The 18,444-nt window shown below is 48.3% G+C and overlaps 7 protein-coding genes across 7 annotated transcripts; 2 read left to right on the top strand and 5 right to left on the bottom strand.

Annotated features, from left to right (window-relative positions):
* Nucleotides 1-493: 493 nt before the first annotated feature.
* LAJ45_01978 (uncharacterized protein) lies at nt 494-1,502 on the bottom strand (the record flags this gene model as incomplete). The annotated part of the gene is made up of 2 exons (XM_046111570.1): nt 494-1,371; nt 1,445-1,502. The coding sequence occupies 2 exons, from the start codon at nt 1,500-1,502 to the stop codon at nt 494-496; spliced, it is 936 nt and encodes a 311-aa protein (XP_045975514.1).
* Nucleotides 1,503-2,640: 1,138 nt separating this feature from the next.
* On the top strand, nt 2,641-4,851 carry LAJ45_01977 (uncharacterized protein; the record flags this gene model as incomplete). Its single annotated transcript, XM_046111569.1, has 9 exons — nt 2,641-2,762; nt 2,837-2,892; nt 3,017-3,133; nt 3,196-3,344; nt 3,429-3,580; nt 3,651-3,778; nt 3,832-4,145; nt 4,347-4,478; nt 4,654-4,851. 9 exons carry the CDS (start codon nt 2,641-2,643, stop codon nt 4,849-4,851), a joined length of 1,368 nt encoding a protein of 455 aa, XP_045975513.1.
* A 330-nt stretch (nt 4,852-5,181) lies between these two features.
* Nucleotides 5,182-7,556, bottom strand: LAJ45_01976 (uncharacterized protein; the record flags this gene model as incomplete). The annotated part of the gene is made up of 7 exons (XM_046111568.1): nt 5,219-5,257; nt 5,545-5,847; nt 6,086-6,264; nt 6,677-6,952; nt 7,013-7,107; nt 7,190-7,418; nt 7,505-7,556. 7 exons carry the CDS (start codon nt 7,554-7,556, stop codon nt 5,219-5,221), a joined length of 1,173 nt encoding a protein of 390 aa, XP_045975512.1.
* Nucleotides 7,557-9,063: 1,507 nt separating this feature from the next.
* Nucleotides 9,064-9,370, top strand: LAJ45_01975 (uncharacterized protein; the record flags this gene model as incomplete). Its single annotated transcript, XM_046111567.1, has 2 exons — nt 9,064-9,284; nt 9,337-9,370. 2 exons carry the CDS (start codon nt 9,064-9,066, stop codon nt 9,368-9,370), a joined length of 255 nt encoding a protein of 84 aa, XP_045975511.1.
* Nucleotides 9,371-9,914: 544 nt separating this feature from the next.
* Nucleotides 9,915-14,830, bottom strand: LAJ45_01974 (uncharacterized protein; the record flags this gene model as incomplete). The annotated part of the gene is made up of 8 exons (XM_046111566.1): nt 9,915-9,922; nt 9,975-10,346; nt 10,404-10,472; nt 10,545-12,293; nt 12,363-12,393; nt 12,465-12,589; nt 12,646-13,963; nt 14,045-14,830. 8 exons carry the CDS (start codon nt 14,828-14,830, stop codon nt 9,915-9,917), a joined length of 4,458 nt encoding a protein of 1,485 aa, XP_045975510.1.
* Nucleotides 14,831-14,991: 161 nt separating this feature from the next.
* LAJ45_01973 (uncharacterized protein) lies at nt 14,992-15,361 on the bottom strand (the record flags this gene model as incomplete). The annotated part of the gene is made up of 3 exons (XM_046111565.1): nt 14,992-15,023; nt 15,094-15,183; nt 15,274-15,361. The coding sequence occupies 3 exons, from the start codon at nt 15,359-15,361 to the stop codon at nt 14,992-14,994; spliced, it is 210 nt and encodes a 69-aa protein (XP_045975509.1).
* Nucleotides 15,362-17,234: 1,873 nt separating this feature from the next.
* On the bottom strand, nt 17,235-18,395 carry LAJ45_01972 (uncharacterized protein; the record flags this gene model as incomplete). The annotated part of the gene is made up of 6 exons (XM_046111564.1): nt 17,235-17,303; nt 17,468-17,904; nt 17,976-18,053; nt 18,120-18,176; nt 18,239-18,311; nt 18,378-18,395. The coding sequence occupies 6 exons, from the start codon at nt 18,393-18,395 to the stop codon at nt 17,235-17,237; spliced, it is 732 nt and encodes a 243-aa protein (XP_045975508.1).
* Nucleotides 18,396-18,444: the final 49 nt, after the last annotated feature.

The following is an 18,444-nucleotide window of genomic DNA, read 5'->3' as shown; positions in this document are numbered from 1 at the left end:
CTATAAGATAGCTCATCTTGGCTCCTGATATCGACAACAACTGAAGCTTTCAGACTCGCCCTACTTTCAGCACGCTTCTAACACTGCAAAAAATTAATCTGTCCCACACGCTACTCACAGTTGGACCGAGTCATAATCCATGATGCACCATATTTAATTAATTGATTACTTCATTAATTGTATGCAAATGATGCGCCACATCCACAGTTAGCAATGGATCATATTATCGAAAGAAAAAGGTATTCATCTATTTTGAGTATTCATAAAATGACTACATGATGAACATCCCCCTGTGCACACATATAAGCCTGGGTCTACATGTTTGCCGTAGCTGTCTTGGGGGCATTCATGAACCGCCAATTCATGGTGGCCAAGATGGTGTACATGGACCTACACGTTTGCATCAAATTAGCACAATCTCACAGTTACCGCCAAGGGGGATAGGGGGGGGGGGGGCAGGAAGGGAAGCAGGAGGGGAAGAGGAGGGGTTTCTCTACTTTATACACGGCACCTCCACCCCCACACTCTCCGCAATTCTCCACACGTTCCCACAATACGCCTCAAGCTCCATCTGAAACCCCTTCCTCGCATCCTGAAGCATACTCGGCACGATAGGTGGCGCCTTCAATGTCCACCCCATGCGCTCCTCAACCAACGTATCCGCATCAATCTTCACGCCTACCGCATTCGCCGTCTTAGCCACCTCACGGATGATCTTCTCCACCAGCTCCACCGCCTGCGGCGAACTCGCGAGGAAAGACTGCGTGTCCAGATTGGTAGCCGCGCACACCACGTTCCATGACCCGTTCCAACCCAGCTTGCCCCAGCGTTCAACGTGGATCTCGTCGGTGGCAGCACACGGGAAGCCTGATGCGTCAAACAACGCGGCGAGGTACTGGATCTTTGACCTGTCGGTTGGGTTGTCCGCGCGGTCGTAGAGACCGATGGTCATTGTTGCGATGGCGCCATACTGGAGGATGTGGCCTGGGGAGGGCTGGCTGGCGGTGATGTAGGCGACGCCTGAGGCGATTGGGTTGGCTGGAAAAGCCTCGCGGTAGGGTTTCTCGATGCCGACGCCGTTCTGGATGAGCACAATGGGGACATCGGATTGTAGGGGGAAGCGGGCGAGTGGGAGGGAGGCCTGTGGGAGGACTTTGGTGGTCACGATCACGTAGTCGTAGCTCTCGCCCTGGATCTCGTGGGGGTCGCGGATGACGCGGTGGGGGCGGCATATATGGTTGCCCCAGTTGTTGGTGGTGATCTTGAAGCCGGACTGGGAGACAATGTCATAGTTTCCTCGGCAGGCTATTGTGATTTGAACGTCGGCGAATTCGGAGGTGGAGAGGAGGTGGGAGTAGAGCCCGCCGAGGGCTGCAGTAATGGTATGGATTAGCTTGAGCTTGGTTAAGCTTAATTGACAGGAATTGGGGGTCAGGATGCTTACAGCCACCGCCAAAGATGAAGATTTTGAGAGACTTCTTGTTTGTTGCAGATTCCATCATTTCCAGTGCCGGGGAATTGGTGGTTAGTGGTAAATTAACGTGGTAGCGGTAGCACTGAGTACGGCAGCATCCAATATATGATTACCGGATCGGAGTGTGCATGTAAAGTGGTACGTCGGTCTGAGACTTCGATTAAATTTTTTGATCAAGGCAGAACAGAAAGAAAAAAAAGAAAAAAAAAACTATTCTAAATTTCCTGATTAGGATCCTGGAGGAGAAGATTTGGAATGGTTGTTATCCTGGTCTAGTTCGGGTTTTGATAGCAGTGAAATATCTACCCTGCGGTGGAGGAGGCCTCAACAGGGTGCAGATTCGTAAAAATCATACTTCTCCAATCAACTGGCCTTCATAGTTTTTTGATGCATGTAGGTTATGTTTATGGGTGAGGATAGGGCAATCATATTCGAGAGTCTAGTGATTGGCCGTTAGAACGACCCAAGTGCCGTGCCAGGGGTGTTGCTACTCTAGATATGATCTATAACTCTCAATGGACAAGTTTAGAATACGCATCGCATACAACAGCCCCCCGACCTCCTTTCAAGACTTCAAGTCTGTTTAGTCCAGAAACCTCAACTGGACAATCGTTTCATGGATCAGCACTCGCTGTGGGGTAGCGGGGGTCTGTCCGTCTGACAGCCGCGAAATAGATTAACAGCTGCAGGACAGGGCGCTGTAGAACACCAACAAGTTCTTCCCACGAAAGCGGAGGACAGGCACGGAAAGCCGTACTCCTCGTTTCGCGTAGTGGCACAGGAGACAATCGCTGTCTAAACACTCATTAACCGGCATGCAGAGAAATGATCGCTCGCTGAGAAATGATCGGGCCGCCAAGTGTCTCAGGCCCCGTTTTGCAGACCAAGCATTTCTCAGCCTCAACAACCCGGCCCCCAAACCCCGCCATTCCAAGCTTCCCCGTGCAGCAGCAGCCTAGAAGTACATAGTGCGATAACGGCCACCCGGACTGAGACCGAGACTGATTGATCCCGATAAAATTGCAATATAGCGTCATACGATATACACAGAGATATATTATCGCAGTAGCAGCTGGTCGCGTGGGTCGTAATATATCCACAGACACTGTTTTTCTTTCTTTCTTTCCTTTCTCCAAACAACATTCACATCTCTTTCAACAGTCGCAATGGCAGCTTCTACTACACGCAATGTCGAGGTACGGGGAAACACAAGCAGGTCCGTTGGCCTGATCGGCATGGGCGACATGGGCAAGATGTATGCGCGCTGCATCGCCGGCGCCGGGTGGAGGTACGTCTGTCTATCCATCTGCTACTGCCGCCGCAGCACCTCCGGGCGATTATACTGAGATAGCTTCCTGCCAGAGTCAATGCCTGCGACCGCGCCGAAAAGTATGAAGCGCTGAAGGGGGAGTTTGCAGGTATATCTCTCTTCTCCCTCTCCCTCCTTTCTTTCCCTCTCTCTCCCGGTTTGTAAGAGAGGAGGAGGAGGACACTCGCTCAGCAGTGTTTATTGATGGCCCATTCCTTGTTGACGCTCTAGAGAGATCGAAAACATCCACATCTACGTCAACGGGCACTTTGTCGCGCGCCAGAGCGACTATATCATCTACTGCGTTGAGGCTGAGCTCATTGACGCTGTCGTCGCCGCATATGGGCCCTGTGAGTCAAGTCGCACCTGGGGGAGTTATGACGAAGAGAACGGGGAGCTGATAGCAAGGCAGCGACGAAACTCGGAGCTATAGTCGGCGGACAGACATCTTGTAAGGCACCGGAGATTAAGGCGTTTGAGAAGCATCTGCCGTCGGATGTCGAGATTGTGTCATGCCACTCGCTGCATGGGCCGAGTGTGAATCCTGCCGGACAGCCACTGGTGAGTAACTGGCCCGCCCCCTCCGCCGGCATTGAGTGGAGCGGGGAGAAGGCTGATGTTGGGAATCTGGGAGCTGTGAAATAGGTATTGATCCGGCACCGGTCGTCTGATGCGAGCTTTGCGCTGGTTGAGCAGATCCTGTCGTGCTTCCGGTCAAAGTTTGTCTATTTGACCGCAGAGGAGCACGATCGCATTACCGCCGACACGCAAGCCGTGACACATGCGGCATTTTTGAGGTTGCAAATTCTGAATTCCGAATACTTGCAATGTTACATACTGATGGATGGATCGGTGTGTCAATGATAGCATGGGCACGGCCTGGCACGCAAACAACCAGTTCCCCTGGGAAGTCACGAAATGGCGTAGCGGCATCGAGAACATCAAGATTAACATCACACTGCGCATCTACAGCAACAAATGGCACGTCTATGCCGGTCCGTTCCCTTCCCTAACCCCCGTCCTCTCACTACTACTAATAGTATCACAGGCCTCGCAATCCTCAATCCGGCGGCCCAACAACAGATCCGCCAATATGCCACCTCCGTCACCGAGTTGTTCAAGCTCATCCTTGAGGGCAAGCGGCAAGAGTTCGAGACGCGCATTCGCACGGCCGGCGAGTTCGTCTTCGGGAAGCAGCGGGACAAGCTGCTGCTGCGCGACGACATCCTCGACCAGTTCTCGCTCAGCGGGGTGCCGAAAGCCGAGAGGAAGCCGAATAGCCATCTGTCGCTACTGGGAATGGTCGATTGTTGGTGGAAGTGCAATATTGTGCCCTATGATCACATGATATGCTCCACACCTGTATGTGCGCCCTTTTATTTTCTTTTCACTGCGTCTTACTGTGTTTGTGTTTGTGAAAGAGAGGAGTGGGGAGAGCCGTGATAGCCGTACTTGGCTTGCTTCTTGTATTATGTCGTGTAGTGGGGAACCGGCGTAATCTTATCGGCGGGGGTAATGATTGATGTAACGGGATTGGCTGACGTGCGGCGTGTATGGCTGTAGCTGTTCCGGCTGTGGCTGGGTGCAACCGAGTATCTCTTCCGCCAGCCCGATCTGCTGGACGACTGCATCCGCTTTGCGCTTGACGACGATTCCTTCCGCTCCGACGATCTGGAGTTTACGTTTGCCGCGCGGGTATGTTTCACCCGGGTCTTTTGTTCTTTGTCTTCCTGCCTTGCCCACCCCGCCCCACGTATATATCATTTTATATCACTCCCCTAATATACTATTATCTACCGCCCTATCACACCTGCTAGACACCAACCCACCATCCCACCCCCATCAGCACTCCCCGCTAACAAAACCACAGGGCTGGAGCGACGCCGTCTCCTTCGGCGACTTCAATTCCTACCGGCTCCGCTTTGAGAAGCCACAGGAATACTTTGCCCCCCGCTTCCCCGAGGCCACAAAGCTGGGTAACGAGATGATCAAGACTATCCTGCAGAGGATGAAGTCTGTAGAAGAAGCCGGCACTTCTGCAACTACTACTGCTGCGAGTGCTTCATAGTGGAGAGTTGGGGAGGGGAAAGGGCGATGACCGTTCTTGCATGTTTTTTTGGATGTGGAATCGAATACCTTTTTTTCTCGCGTTACAGAGACCAGTGACAGTGAATGAATGGGCGTAGGGACCAGAGTCGTAATTATGCTAACGTGACAAAGAATAAAAGAAGAAAACGCCTTCGTGAAAAGTACATGCCTCGGATAAGATGAAGAGAGAAAAAAAAGGTAAAACAAAAGGGCATAAAAATGAATGAAAACTCCCCCCAAAACCCCACGTAAACACCAAAACCGTCAACATAAACAGCTCCCCTCCAATTGGTCCTCCGTTTAGATTAGATTAGTTCCACTCCTTCTGGGGAGGGTTGTGGTTATGGCTATTGCTGACCGCGTACGCTGGAGAATACTCGTTTTTGCTATTCTACAAATGGGCCCAACCACACCCCCCCGCCGTCATGTAAGCCAGGTGTAATTCTTTCTAACAATGTATAAACCAAAGGGAAGTAGCGTAAAAAGAAATAAAAAATAAAAAGAAGTGAATGATAATCAATAAAACACTCATTAAATCGCCCTCTCTCACTATTAACATGCTTTCCCCCAGAACCACAAAATGTGGACGGGCAGGCATACATTCCCCAAAACATTCGTTCACTTCATTGCATTACATGACTTCTTTCAACGGAATAGACTTCTGTCTCCTTACCTCTCTCGACCGCTCCTTGAGCAGGTAAAACAGCGCATACAGCGCCGCCATGATCGCCACAACCACCAAATACGTGATGACCCATCCCCTACTCGCGTTCGCCAGCTCGGGGCCCAGCCCGATGCCGCCGTTGACGATGCCGAGGATGATGACGATGCGGCCGAACCAGATGTGCGCGTACGACCAGGTGGAGCGCATGCCCGTGATGAGGAACTGGCGGTGGTGCATCTGGCCGAGTACGGCCTGCAGCGGCAGCAGGCACACAATGATGATGCCCATCACTTGGTGGTAGGAGCGCCATTGCTATTTTGCGATTAGTTACTTGCAAAGAAATACACTTTTTCCAATTGTGGCTGGTTGGGTAAATGTATGAGTAGAAGGTTAAATGATATATGCGGAATAGGAAGGTGGGTAGGGGAAATTGGGATTAGAAGAGAAGGTATATGATCTTTGATATCAATTGGACCAAGGATAATTGGAGGTTCGGGAAGCATCTAGGGGTAATGATAATGGTATATATTAGGCTCACAGGGAGACCTACCGTTCCAGTCATACTGCTCCTCCACACACCCATGATCATGCCGATGAATACCAGTATCATATTGAAGATCTGTACACCGCGATGCAGCGCCAGGGCGTTCGGGACCCGATTGTTCAGCAGCCGGATGAGCGCCGCACCGAACGGGAAGAGTAGCACGAATGTGACACCCATTATGACACCTAAGAAGCAGCACCAGCACAATATAAGAATCTATCTGTCTCTCTCTGCATGCATGCACAACGCAAAAGAATATAGCTAAGAACGAATAAAAGAAGAAAAATAAAGTTATACAGGGCGCATCATGCCCCAGGCATGCAGCAGCAATAAAACAGACGTGACAAGAAACAAGTATTTCCAATGCGGCGTAGCTGTTTGACGGCTGCCCTGCAGTGTTTCCGCCGGGGTATTTGTGTATCAGGGGATATATATATATATATATATATGAATCGGAACCCGCAAGGGTATGTCAAAAGAGTGTAATATATATAATCGGATCGCTGCTTCTTGTCCTTTTTGCTGTCGCCTGGGGTTGTGATTTTTCACGCTACATAAAATGACAAAAAGTAAACGCCGCAAGGCTCAATACCATACCATGTGCAATCAATACCCTATCCGCCTTTGTCCTCGGCGCCGCGATCGAGCTCCCAGTCGACACTACCGAGTCGTTGCTCGTAAACGGGTTCGTATCGTTCCCACCGGTCGCCGCGACCATGTTGAGAGTGTAGAAACCATATAGCCTGTGCTGGTGGATTGTCGCAGATTTATCTGTAGTTGCGATTTGTTCGTTGTTTCCGACGGACCATAGCAAGTTCTGAGCGGTGCTGTTGACATCGAGTGATCCACCATTCCATTCCCGACAGTTGGAGCCTACAATGCTGTGGTTAGAAGCTGCTCAGAGGGCGAAAGCTGGGTCGGGTTGAGATTTACATCTGATATTGGCGGTCATGATACCGTCTGCAACACCGCTCCCCTCCAGCAGCTCATACAAGATCGATTCCTCAAACTCGGGCTCGAATTCGCCACTATAAATTTCACCATATCAGATCGACGTCGTTCCTCTCTCCCCTCCCCCGTCAAAAAAAAAATAGGAAATTCATTCCGTACAGTCCAAGTCGCGCCGAAGCCGTAACTCCTCCATTGCCGTCCGAGTAGATGACAAACATCAATGCGCCCTTCATCCCCGTGCCAATTCCCGTCCCAACCCAGCCAGCGGATGCGGGTCCGTTGAGTTGGATGAATGTGTCATTGCCGGACGCGGGGACATTGAAACTCGCCGAGTAGCCGGTGGCTGATCGGTTTATAAATGTTGATATTTGGGCATTGCTCACAGCGGCTATATTTATTTGAAAGAAATGTATCTATAAGTTGCCTTGTTCTTTATTTGGGAGGGAGATCAAAAAGTTGGTGGGTGGTACACACCAAGTGCCAGTACTGACGAAAGAGCCTTTATCGTGGACCTGAAAGAAACCATTTTATGTATGGATTTCGATTATATATTTTTTTTTAATTTCTGCCGGTGTTTGTCGACTCGCGCTTACCGGGGGTATTTAAAACCTGAAGTAGAAGTAGTGGCAGTAGGTAGTGAATATTAAAGAATGTCGAAATATGCTTGGTTGCTGTTGTTGGACACACCACCTGCACTCTCACGGCGAAGAGAGGGACTGGGCAGCTAGCTGGATGTACGAGCAAGAGAAGGGGAGCAAAAATGCCAGAAACAAAAAAAAAAGTGCGGATTCACTTGAACTTGTACCGGTAGGGGGGGGGAGGGTGGAGGGATAAGGCAAAAAAGTTCGCCCAAGGTGTAGGTAAAGTATGCATACTGTAGTAAGATTCGGCTGGATTCATAATATCCTCCAATAAGCTACCACCATCTCTCTAAATTCCCCCACTGGCTGAGACATTGTTCTACATTTTACTCTACGCTCCCTACACTGGCTCTGGCTCTGGCAGTGTGCCCTAAACATAGTCAGCACGGGGCAGCGCGCCGCAGCACTGGTAAAGCCTATCCCAGCCCCCACGACTGATTTGCCAAAAAAAGAAATTTTGGGCTTGAATGGCTTCTCCGTTTCAGCTAGGTCGGTTTCCTTTTTTTGACGGGAGAAGCGAACGGGATGTCGCGCTGTCTGCTGCTGTTCCTGCTGCCCTGCGAGATGTGCTGTAGCAATAGAGTACATATTTTGAGGTACGTACTCTAGTTGTAGATATATGTATTGGCCGTGATGATGATGATGATGATGAATTCGGTATGTATTGTTGCCCTGAAGAATGTCATAAATCACATGGCATATGCCTACATGTAGCTACGTAGACACTGGGGGGGATACCTCTGACAAAGTCCAGGCCGGAAGATACATGTAGGCAATTGATATTCGGAATATTACGTCCGTACATGAATTCCATACCCATACTCCAGATACATGTACCTACCTAGCTACTACATACATACATACATCCTATTCCCAGCTGATATTCCCCAGCTGAGTGAGTGTAGAAATGTATGTGTGTGTCTGTAGCACATGTAGGGGCGCTTCCATGTGCACAAAACAAGTAGGGGGGGCTGAGTCCTTCGTTGTTTTGTCGGTTGCGGTCCATTTTGGCTTTTGGGTGGCCTGGGGCCCTGAGAGGGTGTGTGGACCAGCCGAAACAGTTCTTGCCTCTTCCGGGGTAGCGCTGTTCTCAGGCGAAATGCTTGTTCGAGCTAAGCTAGGGGACCCTGCTGATGTTTCTTTTTTACCCAGGGTCTGCATCTAGCTTTTGTAGCCCTAGGGCTAATCGCTAAATAATAGATTTAAAACACGGCTGTGGTACGCAAGCTTGTCTCTGGGTACATAATATTCGATACCTCAACCTCACGACTCGTAGCATATCCTTCAGAATTCCAACTGCAGCAATAGATGTACCGACATTCGTTTCAATGCCACAAACAACGGGAAGGAGAGAGGCAAAGTGCTAAACGGGATTGTCTCTAATCCGTTTCAATGCCACCACCTCCACCACCATTACCACATCGCTCGACGCAATCCCTGGTTTGCTGCGCTGCACTTGGCTGGCAGCCACCGCCATTGGGTTCTGCACCACGGAATGCCCTTGGGACCTCAGACTCCACTAAACGAGCAAATAGGAAAAAGGAACGTTTTACTGGCTACCGACAACCAAGAATCAGTGCCTGCATGAGTAGTTTCATAACACGTTGGCCCAGGTACGACGACGACGTCGACTCCGCGGTCAATCGAGCTGATAAGCTGGGCTAGTCGGCACCTATCTGTTTACCTGGCCACTATGTAAAACCTTCCAGACACGAATAACGGCCATTAGGCTCCTGCAACATCTCATGTCTAGATATCATCCATCACCAATGGTGTGCACATGGTGATGATTGATAGATAAACTGGGACGGCCTACCCAACGATGGATCGCCATCAGATATAAGCCTTTCTGGAAGTTGGACTCGTCATTAACGGCTAATCATCCGTTTTTCTATCAAATTCTACAGACCGAAAAATGTCCCCGTGTAAATACAACGCAATGCCTGCAGCTTTTGTCCATACAGGAAATTCAATGTCAGAGGAGAGGAATCTCAAGAAAAAGAAGAAAAAAGAAAAGAAGGAAAGGAATGAAAATTTCGCATGTAGACCCTTCTATTAAAATTGAAAGCCTCGCCAACCCCCAACCCTGTATACTCGGATAGTGAAAGATACTAAAGAAATTTTCCATACTCATGTCCTTCAGATCTAGTAGCGACTACACAGTAAAGAATCATTTTATCTTTTTATGGCCCACCCTCGCAATTTCTGTATAGTCGTTGTGGGCATTGATACAGAGAGGTGACTTAAAAATCTAATCATAATCAGTCTCAGGCCTTTTCCTTAGAGGATTGATAGGAATATACAAAAGTCAAAGAAGACTCGATCTTCTTTTAGCTTCGGGAGTCTCTCCTGATCTCGTGCCTGTTGATATGCCTCCGTGAACTTAGAATGATCATTTACATCCTCATCGCAATCCCGGAACGACATAGGTTCGATACGGCAACGCTCTAATGAATGGAAATTGGAGTCTTTCCAGAAGTCCCCACAGATACGATAAGGTTTCCAGCAGAGATATGAAACGTTAGTACAGCATTTACGAATTGTACTACAGAGATGCGATCTCGTATGTGACATTTCATCTGCCGTGGAATTACCAAAAGGATCAACCCAAACAAAGTAAATAAGACGAGTGATCCGACCTGGGTCAGGCAACTTTTCGATTGCACGCGCAAGCCCTATCAAACCGTCAATGATATACAATCATGAATATATTTTGAAACCCGAAAGACTACCTCCAGAAGTAACTAACTTGCAATCCACAATCACAAGGGTTGTCAAGTTTTGAAGCTTCGGGCAAAGAGCTGCCAGACTCCTATCAGAAATTTCCGGACATCGCTCCATCGTAAGCGCCTTTAAAATGATTTCGTTGCCACCTTTTAACTGGAAGAGCTTTGGCGGAATTTTGAGGTTATCGAAGTTTGTTGCAGCATTCTCCTGACAATGAAAAATCCTGAAGTTCTCTAGGTTTGGATAGTTTCTGGACAAATTGGTCCAAATATTTTGGGCCACGATGCCCTTGCTCCTGTCATCCTTAATTTGAATTTCTCTCATCATTGGAAATTTCTCGAAAACCAGGTTAAATCCCATGATAGCACCATGCATGTTCACCGATAATACTTGAAGTTGGGGGCAACTCTGCATCATCCTGGTAAATAGTTGTGCCAAATCACTAACTTTTGGCATCACCGCTAACTGCTTTGGGGGACGTCTGTCATGGGCCATATATGATGCTCCACCATGTATGTTTACTTTGATGGCGCGGACCATGTTACCCAATTCCTCGTCTTCGCTGATTGTTCGGACAAACCGCTCAAAACTAGGAAGCTTGTTCAGATTGACATACTTACAGACAATCTGTTGGCCCAGATGACGCCAATAGTGGCAGGAACGGAGGACTGCCCTCAAACGTCGATACCTTGTTGTGGTAAAGCTAGTATCAAATTTGAAGCTATTTCCAATGTGGACATTTTTCGTTTCCATTTGCTCCTCCGGCATGAGGCCATCGGCGAGATAGCTGAAAATCGTCGTCAAAACATCTTCGGATAATTTTCTAATACCGGTGATTGCTCCATCAGAGTAACGTCCAATATGGCTCCTGTCAGCTCTAACCATTATTGATTTTGGTCCATCGAATTTCGGTGCTTCGAAGAGCTCTTCGGGTACCGACTCTGCTCTTTCAACGTTTCCATTCAAAGAGACTCCTTCCTTGGGGTTTTTCTTTCTTTCCCTCTTTTTTGGAGCCAACTTTATAGACTGGACAGCTTCGGTTCCCATGAATTTACCAAGAGGTACGCCTCCATTATCATCCTGATCTGGCAAATCTCTGGCTGCATGGGCTTTTCTATTCCGAGATTTATTTTTCTTCCCAGTTTTTCTAGCTGCCTGTTTCTCGATAGCTTCATCATCGGACCATTGTTTGTTGATCCCTTGAAAATCCCATGTACCAACGTCGTCATCATTGGCCTGATTTCTCCTGGTTTTTGAACTTGCAAGACCACTTGCTTGACAAGGACCCCCATGATTACCCCCACAAAGCCAGCAAGTCTTTTTCTGGGGAGTTGTAGAAGACTCGCCCTTGGGGTTTTCTTTTTCTACTCGAGGATGGGGGGGCGGGGTCACCTTTGCGTTTTGTTCTACCCATTTGGGTGAAGGGATAGGAACATTGTCCAGAATACGGGCCGAATTAGAAATGCGAGCAGGAACGGAGGCACGGATAGGGTCAGAGGCACTTTCAGGAACAGTTGCAGAGGCGGAAGACTTCGCCTTTACGTTTCGATTTTTGCACTTGGGGTTTGATTTAGGAGCAGGGCCCGTGACAGGCCGTGGAGACGACAAAAGAGATGCAGGTGGAGGTAATATCGGTGCTGACCGAGACTGCGTCGGTGGCGCCGGTCTTGTTGTAGATGGCGTTGGTGGTGCCGGTGGTGCCGGTGCTGGCAAAGATGGTGTCGGCGGTGCTGGCGCTGGCAGAGACTGCGTCGGTGGCGCCGGTCTTGTTGTAGATGGTGTTGGTGGTGCCGGTGGTGCCGGTGCTGGCAAAGATGGTGTCGGTGGTGCTGGCGCTGGCAGAGACGGTGTCGACGGTGCTGGCACTGGTATAGATGGCGTAGGCGGTGCTGGTGCTGGTAAAGATGGCGTTAGCGTTAGTGATGATACTGGTGTTAGCAGTGGCGGTGGTATTGGGTTGAAACCTTTCTCGCCCAATTTTTCTTCCTTGGTAAACTGGCCGGGTTTTTGTAAATTGGCGGCCAGAATAGGATCCTCGCTCCGTGTGCGCTGTTTATTCGTTATACTCTCTGGTGGTGAAACCTTCGCGTCATCAAGCACTGTATCAGTGCTCGCGGCGTGATTCTTTGGGGGGCCTTCTTCTCTGCAGAGGCCTTTTTTTCTGACGATTCATTTTTCCCCGACAAAATATCTGCAAATCATATCAATGATCAATGCTCAGTATATATATATCGTATGGATAATTACCAGGCCAGGGATTCGGATTTGTTTTCTTTTTAGTTTCCCTTTCATTCTCATAATATAATCTCAGTGCACTGCGGTCGACACCGGGTTCGGGCGAATGCCTAATAGGGAGGTCCGCTTGTTGGGACAGCTCAGGCGTGTACGGCCTGTCCGAACCTTCAGAGTCCGAGTCTGAACCCCCAGTTGCATAACGAAATAGGCCCGGTTGATGGTCATCAGGGTCGCTTTTTGGTTGAGATATCTTGGAAATCAGGCTCTGATTTGTATGTAGCCCTGACACAAGCCTGCTATTATAGCTGCCAATATGATGATGTTGTGGCTGATACTTATTATTTGTCGGATGATTGTTTTCAATTCTGATGTTTGGTGGAGTGTAAATTGCTAGAGCTACCGTTGTATTGCCATTGGCAGTTGGACGAAAGGATTTTCTATCCTGTAACCCATTTCTGCTCTCAATTTGATGATTTATCTCACCTCTTTTATCCAGATCAGAAGTCCAGCTGTGGCCTTGGGGGCTTATTCTCGCTGTATTTTCTGACGCGTGGTTATCACCATCGACTAATGAATGCTCCAAGGAATCGGATCCAGTCTGAAAGGGTCTTCCTGGCCTGAAGTTGGGTACATCACTTCCTGGACTGCGACTATTCACGGGTTTATTTCCAGATATTGAGTATCCTGGTTGAAAATCACGGTCAACGAGCGAACCCGCAGAGCCATGTGCGCTTGAGTCAGTCCTAAAAGATCCGGAAAATCTATCTGAGGGAGTTGCACACTGCTGGCGAGCTGTAATACCTCTACCGTTGGTGTATCCATTGTTACCATTAGTGTATCCATTGTTACCATTAATGTATCCCTTGTTGTCATTGGTGTATCCATTGTTACCATTGATGTACCCTCTATTATTACCATTGGTGTACCCTGAGCCGGTGTTGCCGTTGGTATATCCTCGATTGTTGCCGTTGGTATATCCTCGATTGTTACCGTTGGTATAACCTCCAGTGTTTGAGGGCCCATTTTCGAACCGATCAACTGAACCCGTGGGGTAATGATAGCTACTATTTTCTTGCCGAAAATCCATCCTAGGACCCGCGGGTACCCGAGGTTGATTGCCATTAAATGTTCGAGGAATTGCTATCTCCCCTGCCAGGGGACCTTGACTCTGCAAAGTACCGAGATTACCTGCTAGTGCTTGATTGGACCATTGACCATTGGGAAGGCTAGGTCTGCCCGGGGTGCGGGGGGGTCCTCTTTCTCCAAGCATCCTTTTTTGTAACATCACATCGCGCGGAGCTGGGATATTTCCACCTGTATTCCTCATAACCTGGAGTATCTCATTCTGGATATTAATTGCCGGTTTTGGTTTTCTATTCGGGGGGGTAGGGTCCGTTTGAGAGGCACTAACAGAAAAATCACCGCTGATCGGCCCCGGTTTTGTGTTACTTTGACCGATTGACCTAAAGCTTTGCTGACCACCTCCAGTGCTATTCGCGTGGGGTAGAGGAGCATGGCTCGGGAGAAAGCGATCTTGGTATATCCCCCCATTCGAATATTCCTGAAACCTATTATCATTACTATGAAATGAACTATTTTGTTCGCTTCTGTGGTGGTTTTGTCTCTGGGGGTAAAAATGTGCCCGCATTGGCGGCGGCGGCGGCGGCGGTGGCGGCGGCGGTGGTGGTGGTGGTGGCGGCGGTGGTGGCTGATCATAATTCATCACTCGTTGTTCGTTCATGACGTCATTTTGGTATACGGACGGGCGGGATACCTCCCTTGCCATCCCTTGATATGATGCGTGCCTGCTAAGGCTAGGATTGTATGATGAGCGGCTAGATTCCGGTCTATGGCTAATGGAACTGTCCCTAGGCGGTTGGATATGGTTCATAGCCGGCGCAGATCCTCCCCGTGGCTCATTATCATAGTTCGCCTGTCCATTGTAGAAATTCCCGCCTGAAGGAGATTTAAAGATAGAACTTGCAGTAGAGCCGTTGTCTGGTCTTCCAAATGTGATGATTGAATCAATAACATATCTAGGGGGGGCATTGTAGTCCATTGACCTCTCGGCTTGCGATAAATCCGCCTGGTTAGTCAATGATACACCGCCATTCATCACAGAACTCTGTGCCTCTATTACAATCTTAGCCTTGCCAGTACTTCGGTTGTCAACTCCCACTTTTGGAAGTACGGCCATGACAGCATCTCGTTGCTGTTTCGAGGCATGCTGCCGGCCAAAACTATCATTATCGGCGCCTGAAGCAGCTCTCGGCACCTGGCTTAAAGTAGGCCTTGATTCAGCCACTTGGACCTCCTTCAAAAAGCTGGGCGGTAATTGAACGCCTGATGATACGTGGCTCAATGGGCAATATCCCCCCGAGAGCAGTAGTCTAAGATTCGTTTTAGTCATCCTTGTGTACTCAGGTTACATTCCAAGGGAACATCATTTGCGCTCAATACCTTTCCTCAAGAAATGATCTCTGCACAACGGCCTCACGTCGCCGGGCTTAATATCGTGCTTCCAGGGGCAACCTTCGGCGGAGCATTTTGCTGTGGGTTATTAGTTTATATATGTAGCATGGCGCCGAGGCAGTGCAATGAAAGATGGGATGCAGAAGAAGTTGGGCAAGGTATCCTTACCAAAAATCAACTGCCTGCGACACAGCATAGAACCATTGCTCCGCTCAAACTTCTGTTGCTCATACTCGAGCTCCTCCGCCTCAGACATAGTGACGAAATTTGGGTCCCTTTATTGTTGTACTTAATTTGCCGGACTAGCCAAATGATCGTAAGAGTGTCGGGTTATTGATGGTCAGTGGAACAAAAAAGACAAAAAACAGAAGTTGTTTTCAAATGGTAGGGGGTGGCTTGACGAAGAGAGCCAAACAGGCGTGGAATTGAGTAAGTAAGTGTAAGAGGAGCGCGCTTGGGATTAAATTGATGTATATAATGCGGGAGGGGGGGCGTTGAGATGGAGATGATTACGATGATTATGACTGATATGGATTGTAAAGGAGGCGCCAATGGAAAGCGCCAGGTTGAGGAAGATGAAACTAGAGAATTATGAGGGGGGCGGAATCCGATGGGAAATATAGGAAGCAGTGCAGCACCCGTCGGGCTCTTGGGAAGAGACAATTGCACAACCGATAGTGATAGTGAGTGAAGCTGTGGTGATGACAGAGGTTGTGCGTACTTGTTAGGTAGTGCGCAGATACAGAGTCCCACTATAACGAGAGCGCCTTCAGTCTATCAGACGAGCGGGGTACAGGGCGGACGAATACTCTGGTACCAGGAAAAGCGCATGTAGGAAGGTATCGTCAATTGTACAATTTCATGCAGTTGTGGGGGAATTGGTGTGTCGGTTGCCTGAATCTTGCACGGGCCACACAGAAACCGTTCACCTTTCTATGTATGTATGTAGACTATTACGCATTGCGCGCATGCTCCCGCCACCCCCATGTATCGCTTAATTGCATCCCATGCAGCCTGCGCCTAAGACACCATGATTGCAAATTGTTTCTCCGCAGAACGCTTGCCAAGCAAAGCACTCATCAATAAGAAGGCGCTTAAGGTAAATAGCTTAAGGTAAATAGCTTAAGGTAAATAGCTTAAGGTAAATAGCTTAAGGTAAATAGCTTAAGGTAAATAGCTTAAGGTAAATATCAGCTTCTGTCTAAATACCATCACCCAGGCCAGGCCAGGCCAGGCCAGAATGGAAAAAAATATATCAAGTAGACTAGCAGTGCATATAAGTACCTAGCGCACTGTATATATTGAGGCAAATAACAATTGGGCTTGCAATCATACTCATTGAAAGGAGCACTGAAAGCTGGGCCGATACAACAATGAAAGGCTTACCTACATGTATCTCGTCCACTTTTGCATACATGTACATGTATGTATTTTCATTGGCCGTTCGTCTCTTCCGGAAGTTTTAACTTCAAGTCTACAGTGGGATTTAACGTGTTTCACCGGGAAAGCGATCATCCTCACAAGAGGGCATTATGAGCACCAAAGCAATACAAATGAAGCCATACATGTATCGTAAAGTTTTTTTGGTGTTTTTGACTATTTCTTATGATCATATCAAGTATATAGCTATGGGAGGGTCATCGGGTGGTCATCAAGCCTTGATGGCCCTCCCACAGCTATATACTCGCAATTTATTAGTAATGATCGTCAGAAATATTCGAAAGATATCTCAAAATGACTTTAGTGTATTTAATTCTGTAACTCTGGGTGAGTTTGAATTTTCACAGCAATTCGCGATCCTGTTCATGGCATGCTTGATTGCTTTCCCGGTGACGACTGCGTTCCCAGTGAAACACGTTACAGATAGATACAGACAGGACCTTAGCGGCACAGTTCTGGAATGCAATGACCGTGCCAAAGTATGAACAATTAGGACTGTGTTGGGCGATTGGGTTGGTACTATTCTGATGAAGGAGCCGAAAATCCATTGATACATGTAGTAATATCTACATAACGGGTATACCTGTCTCTGTATAGGCGAGACCGAACCTCCTCTTAAGATATAGTGACAAACCTCAAGAGTTTGGACCGTCACCTGAACTAGACCGTAATCTATTAGGCCTGGCCCATCAGACCATTCCTCGGCCAACATTTTCTTTTCTTTCATCCCAAATATTTTTCCCTGAACAAGAGCAAACCTATATAGCCTCATTAGCGATGGATGCACAACCTCAACCATTCTTAAATACCTCCAATCCATCCAAAACATGGCCATCCAGTTCCTGGTATCCACACATGGGCAGGACTTTGTAACTATAATGAGGGGATCTTTATGCGTGGAGTATAGAAAACTAATACGTACCGTCTTCTCATTCTCCCACACACCGGCACTCCTTGCGATTACGCCAACGATGGTGTCTGGGTCGTTCTTGGTAAACTTCCCTTCCTCCTTATACCTAGAGACCACAATACTCCTTCCTATAATCTCCCACACTTCTACTGGCTTATCCAGTAGCACAGTGCCGACACCAGTTAAACCAACTTCCACAGTTCCGAGTCGGCCTCGCGACGGCTCGTTATCTTTGACTTCTTCATCTTCCCAGATACCGCCTGCTGAGGCTGCTCCTTGTGAGATATCTCCGGTAGCCCTGACTGTAGCATGGTAGGTCCCCGGTGATAGCCCACGAATAGTGAGATCGAGGATTGTAAGCTTTGCTGAAACTTGAACCATACGTACAAGACCGCGGACAGGATCTGCGATGCCTGGGGTATATGTTTCTAGGATAGCTACGGCGGCGCCTGGGTCCAAGTCAATTACAGCCTGTTCGTACATAATGGTGAGTATATCTGGTGAAGAGTGAATGGCATACTATTAGGATTCCCGCTACCGCGCAGGATTGCATCTCTTCCGGTGCTCTGAATTGCTGATACTATTGCTGATGGTGCCGCTTAAGGGAGATTAGAATTTTCTTCCGCGATGGTAGATAGAAACAACAGAGACTGGCGCCCCATACCCGTCCCTTCGACCGAAACTAATTGCTTCACAAGATCCGCATCCACATTTAAGATGCCTTTTGTAGACCGAATAAGTCGCTGCTTGGCCGAGAGAAAGGAATCAGGGTCAAGAAATTACCAGGAAGCCTTTGGAGTGATTTCGTAACATCATTAATGCATGAATCGCATTCTAATGGAACTGCGAAAAGGGTCTGTAAATTCACACCTTTTTATCAGCTTATCGAGTTTATCAATATGAGTAGAAAGGGAATTTGGACCTTGAACGGGTGAATCATGGCTGAGGTTTTAGAACAGTCACCGAGTAAACATAAAGTATAGGAAGAA

The sequence above is a fragment of the Morchella importuna genome, assembly GCF_003444635.1.
Source record: "Morchella importuna strain M04M26 chromosome Unknown Morimp01GS003, whole genome shotgun sequence".
Classification (NCBI taxonomy): Eukaryota; Fungi; Ascomycota; class Pezizomycetes; order Pezizales; family Morchellaceae; genus Morchella; species Morchella importuna.
The sequence above is the reverse complement of the archived record's forward strand: the minus strand, read 5'-3'. Positions and strand labels throughout refer to the sequence as shown.